Raw genomic sequence first — 6000 nt, forward strand, 5'->3', positions numbered from 1 at the left:
GGCCTGGTATTGTGGGGTGGGCGTTCGACACAGGGAACGGGTGTCCTTGTGGCGAAAGTGCTACACAGAGCCTAGGTGGCATCGAGTTGAAAGTGCTACACATTGCCTGGAAACACTGGGATGAAAATATTACAGTGCCTGGACGGACAGACTGAGGTGAAAGTGCTACACAGCTCCTGAACACTCTGGGGTGAAAGTGCCACACGACCTGTGTACCAAGGTGTCGCTGGGTGGAGAGGGTGGTTCTACGCAGGGCCTGGATGCCCCGGAGGGGAAAGCGCTACATAGTGCCTGGACATACTGGGGTGAAAATATTCAACAGTGCCTGGACACACTGACGTGAAAATATTCCACAGTGCCTGGACACACTGAGGTGAAAATATTACACAGTGCCTGGACACACTGGGGCGAAGATGCTACACAGGGCCTGTGTACCCTGTGAGTTGTGGGTTAAAAAGGGGGGGGGGTGTGTTATACACAGGACCTGGGCGCCGTCGCGGTGAAAGTGCTACACATGGCATGGGCGCCCTGGGGCGAAGGTGCTACTTAAAAGCCAATCCCAGGTCAAACACGGCAGTCAGCACATAGTTCGAATAGGGTGTGGACCCAAAAGTTAATATTCCTACCTGGGCTGGCATCTGCCAGTCACGCAGGGACCCAGCGACTGGACGTTGAAATAAGTGCGTTGTTCCCAGGGGTCGGTGGAGATCTTTTCTTCGCTGGTGAGGGTAACTCATCCGAGTGGATGCTGGCTGCCTGAGACTGGCGACTCCCTCGGAGCCGTGCCCCCTGCTGTGCCGCTCTGCTTGGGCCCCTCTTTGGCGCGTCGACCAGTGCTCTCCTCACAACCTGTGGCACTGGACACCCAAGCGAGCACTGTGAGGACCCTGTCGATGGTTGGTGCCCACCGGGAGAGGCTCCAGGACCCGTCGTTCCGTGGCACCGTCACCTGTGGCAATCTGCACGGATCTGTCCCCTTCTCAGTCTGCGGCTTTCCTGCCACGGCTCTTCCCTGGGCGGCAGACGGCTCCGCCACGCCCGTTCTGGGCTACCGGGTTGTCGTCGGTGTTTTTTTTATTTATTTTGCGGTTTGACCATCCCTACGATGAATAATCACTGCTCGTGTTCACTTCATTTCACTCCCTAAGTCTTACGGATGAGTAACTCCCCCCCTCCTCATCTTCCCACGCTGTAATGAACTCGCTGAGGGGAGGGAGCGCGCCGTGATCCTTCCACAAGGGACGTCCCTGGTTCCCAGCTCCTATGCGCGCACGTGCTTGGCACCGGCTGCTCCGCAGCCCCGCGCCTCGGGATGTTCCATGTTTCGCACAGGTGCCTTGGCCACTCTCCACAGCCACTGCATCGGCTGAAGCCAACAATGTGCGCCTCCCTGTCGTTATTATTAAATAGCGCTCATGCCGCCTCACAGCCAGATGTTTCTACCTATACACGGGCACCTCGTCCCATGCACAGGTGTCCACCCTAGGCGCAGATGTTTTTACCTACACCCGGGCACCTTATCCCATGCACAGATGTCCACCCCAGGCGCAGATGTTTCTACCTCTACACTGGCACCTTATCCCATGCACAGGTGTCCCCCCTAGGCGCAGATGCTTCTACCTATACACGGGCACCACGTCCATGCACAGGTGTCCACCCTAGGCGCAGATGTTTCTACCTATACACAAGCACCTCGTCCCATGCACAGGTGTCCAACCTAGGGGCAGATGTTTCTACCTATACACGGGTACCTCGTCCCATGCACAGGTGTCCACCCTAGGCGCAGATGCTTCTACCTATACACGGGCACCACGTCAATGCACAGGTGTCCACCCTAGGCGCAGGTGTTTCTAACTATACACGGGCACCTTGTCCCATGCACAGGTGTCCACCCTAGGCGCAGATGTTTCTACCTATACATGGGCACCTCGTCCCTTGCACAGGTGTCCACCCAAGCTGTAGATGTTCCTACCTATACACAGACACCTCGTCCCATGCACAGGTGTCTACCCTAGCTGCAGATGTTCCTACCTATACACTGGCACCTTAGGTGTCCACCCTAGGCGCAGATGTTTTCACCTATACACGGGCACCTCGTCTCATGCACAGGAGTCCACCCTAGGCGCAGATGTTCCTACCTATGTACGGGCACCTCGTCCCAAGCACAGGTGTCCACCCTAGGCGCAGATGTTCCTACCTATGCACGGGCACCTCGTCCCATTCACAGGTGTCCATCCTGGGCGCAGATGTTCCTACCTATACACGGACACCTCGTCCCATTCACAGGTGTCCACCCTAGGAGCAGATGTTTCTACCTATACCGGGCAGCTTGTCCCATGCACAGGTGGCCACCCTAGGCGCAGATGTTTCTTCCTATACACGGGCACCTCGTCCCATGCACAGGTGTCCACCCTAGGCGCAGATGTTTATACCTATACCGGGCAGCTTGTCCCATGCACAGGTGTCCACCCTAGGCGCAGATGTTTCTACCTATACACAGGCACCTCGTCCCATTCACAGGTGTCCACCCTAGGCGCAGATGTTTCTACCTATACACGGGCACCTCGTCCCATTCACTGGTGTCCACCCTAGGCGCAGATGTTCCTACCTATACACGGGCACCTCGTCCCATGCACAGGTGTCCACCCTAGGCGCAGATGTTTCTACCTATACACGGGCACCTCGTCCCATGCACAGGTGTCCACCCTAGGCGCAGATGTTTCTACCTATACACAGGCACCTCGTCCATGCACAGGTGTCCAGCAGATGTTTCTCCCTATTCAAAGGTATGTTATCCTATGCACTGGTGTCTCACCCCATGCACACGTGCCTTCCCCTAGGAGCTGATGTAATTCCCGTAGTAGAATCTATACTCGTAGAAGGATATTTCGCCATCCAACCTTACTTCATTTGTACCCCAAAATACAGGTGTCAATCCGTATAAACTGATGTCTTCCACACATTTACAGGTTTCTTAAGCAATAAAGGTGTCTCTCCCACCTGCGCGAGACCAAACGCCGGTGTTCATCATACGAACACACAGATGTCTCTCCACCCTACACAAGGCTCTCTCCCTTTGAAAGCTACCACCGATCCGCGGTAAAAGCATCACCCATCACATAAAGGTGTTCTATACAGAGCGTCCGCCTCCCGGGCGCACACGTCTCATCTCCTCACACACGACATCCTACACGTGTCTCTCCCGTGCATATTTGGCTTTAAGATGTCGCTCTCCGACACAGGTGTCAAAGCGAACTCAAAGGGTATCTCCTAAAACACACGCCTCCCCACTGCTTGACACACGTGTTTCCCCATGGACAGGTGTCACGTCCCAGACGCATGCGTCTTTCCCATTGTTTCCCTTTATGTGCAGGTACAGGTACATAATGATGTCCCTCTAAAAATCTCCCTACGCACAGGCGTCTCTCGCTCTACAAAGGTGTCCGTCCAGATCACCCGAATTCTCTCACCACAGGTTGGTGCCCGCGCTCTCAACAAGTCTCTACCTGTAGAAGGTGCATCTCCCGCACGCGCAGGTGCGCCCCCTCGCCAGCCTCACCTTGGTGTAGTACAGCATCCAGAGTTCGTAGAGCCTCTCCTTGGAAGCCATGGCTGTCTGCGCTCAGGGCTGCTCCGTCGTCCTCCTTTCACCTCTCCCTCCTCCTCCTCGGGGTCATGGTTGCGCAGGGTTCCGTGGTGACACCCTGCGAGCAGTTCTGCGCCTTCGCAGGGGTCCTCACGCACCCAAAGATAACTTCTGCAGTGTTTCCGGGCTGCCCTCCTCTGCTCGCCCAGCTCCTGCCCTCCTGGACTGCTGTCTCTCAACCCCTCCCCCGGGCAGAGCTCAGGGGAGCTTGTCGCGGCCCTCTGTTGGCTACCTGAGATACTGCAGGGCTCTCAGAATATTTCCGACAGCCCTCTGGTGGCCCTTGGTGGTACTGCGGATGCACACGTTATTCGGCAACTGGCCGCGATTTCGGTGAGTCTCCTTCCTCACAGTCATTGTCACTCATTGGGTGTGACTCTCACGCTTAACGAATCCAAGTTTCCCACGGCAGGCCAAAAGTATCCCACAGTGTAGCACCTTATATTTTGGGTGTAAGTCCCACAACCTGGAGCACAGTCTCCCTCGTTCATTAGAGTATTGGAGTTTAGTCTCACGAGATAAGATTCTCTCACCCATGGACGGCGTGACCACACCTCCAACACTTTAGCAGTTTGATCGGAGGTGAAAGGGCCATTCGGACGTTCCCTCTAACATTTAACTTTTAATTTGTTGTTTATTGCTCCATCACTTGAGAATCTGGTCTTCAAACCAAAGGTCATAAGTAGCACTGAAAGAGAATAACATGATGGAGCATATGGGTGTCAAAGGGGAAAAACACAACGAGCAAGAGGATTGATGATAAAAGGAATACAAACATAAGTAGTGTGGCAATCGGAAGAAGAGAGCATGACAAAAAGAAAAGGGCGAAAGGGTCTAGGTCTGGGGAGAAAAGACAGAATGATAGATGCAAAGCAAGAATACATTCATGAAGAAAAAGAAAGAACGAAGAAGCATAGAAAAACGGCTGAAGTAAATACGGATCAACAAAGGAATGAATTATAAAATTAAATATGGCTTGAATAGTTAAAGAAGGAAAGAAAACGACCAATAGAGAAAAGGGAAGGAAACAACAAAGAGAAGAAAGATAGAAATAAGGATGAAAGAAAATTAAAACGAGGGTAGGGAAGAAATATGAGAAAGGGAAAAAGGAAGGAACGAGGAAAGCAAAATAATGCAAGAATGAAATGTGAATGGAATAAAGAAATGCCATTAGAAAGAAACATGAAGGTAAGAAGGAAAAAGGAAAATGTAGGAAAGAGAGATGCAAAAAAGACAGACAGGATGGAGAATAGGAAAGAAAGAAGCAATGATATAGGAAAGAAAAGTGGAAAGAGAAAAGTAAAGAAAGAGTCAATCAGGATGAAAGAAAAAGAAAAATATCAAAGAAGGCAAGGGAAAATAGACAGAAATGAGGAGAGAAAGAATAGAATAAAGACAAAAGAAAGATAAGTAAAAGATGAAAACAAGGAAGGTTCAATTAGGTGGACTATGCCAAAATCTCTTGGGAGAACAAGCCTTGTCTTGTGCACTATATATTTCATGTTTGCCCCTTCAGAACTGTCTGTAAAACGTATACCTTTGTATGTCTCGTTTACAGAAAGCTTTAGCTATCAGTTGACCAGACCTATTATTTCCAATATACATAAATGGGATTTGGGTGAACCCCTTGCTCTTTAGTGGATGGTTTTGTTGCCTGTCTCTGTTGCCTCCTCTTGATCCAATGGCTTTCCTCCATATTTTTGTGTATGTCCCATCCAGAAGCATTTCGGTCTCAATGTTCTAATTGGTTGACTTGTATTCAGTGAACTACTTTTTGATTTTTTTAAGCACTCCATGCAAGTCCATGGGATTGCATGCGTTTTCTTGTTGTCTATGTATTTCCCATTACCCCCACCAGTGCCATTGCTGCCTAAACTCTTCCAGTCTCATTTTTTTTCCATAATATTATTTTGTTGGAGGGTCTGGCAGTTGCAATTTGTTGCCAGGCCACTCCTTTCTTCAAATATGCGTTCATACACATTTATTTCACTTTGAATTTACTACTGCCAGATTGGAAATTGTAAGTAAAAGAATTATGACAGCCTTATCATGAAGCATATGCACAAATGCATTACCGTGCATGTGCGCATGATACGATGGATGTGTTACAAAGCATGCACAAAAGGTTGCCTTGACATAAAGTGGCCATCTTGCAATAGGTTTCTTTTAATATTAATCCCATTCCAAGATAGCCCAACATGTGTGCTCAAGCATCTTGATGCATTCATTCACATACAGGTCTAAACAAGCATTTGGCAAAGCCAATAGCTCACCTTTTAAAGCCTTGGCCAATTGGCTTTACCAGTGCTTGTTTAGCCGATATATTTGAAGATTATTCTGTAAAATGCCAAATG

At 50.1% G+C, this 6000-nt stretch overlaps 1 protein-coding gene across 3 annotated transcripts in view; it reads right to left on the reverse strand.

Moving 5' to 3' along the window:
- The window catches only part of NBEAL2 (neurobeachin like 2), a 737578-nt gene extending 733732 nt beyond the window's left edge, over positions 1 to 3846 (reverse strand). For 2 of the 3 annotated variants that reach the window (XM_085628557.1, XM_085628556.1), the window contains exon 1: positions 3560 to 3846. In XM_085628557.1, the coding sequence (XP_085484683.1) occupies positions 3560 to 3610 (51 nt within the window). In that variant the 5' untranslated portion in view covers positions 3611 to 3846. Of the gene's footprint in view, positions 1 to 626; positions 972 to 3559 lie in introns of those variants that run through there. The other variant, XM_085628554.1, reaches the window with a different exon arrangement.
- Positions 3847 to 6000: the final 2154 nt, after the last annotated feature.

Source organism: Triturus cristatus, chromosome 10 (genome assembly GCF_964204655.1).
Source record: "Triturus cristatus chromosome 10, aTriCri1.1, whole genome shotgun sequence".
NCBI classification, from domain to species: Eukaryota; Metazoa; Chordata; class Amphibia; order Caudata; family Salamandridae; genus Triturus; species Triturus cristatus.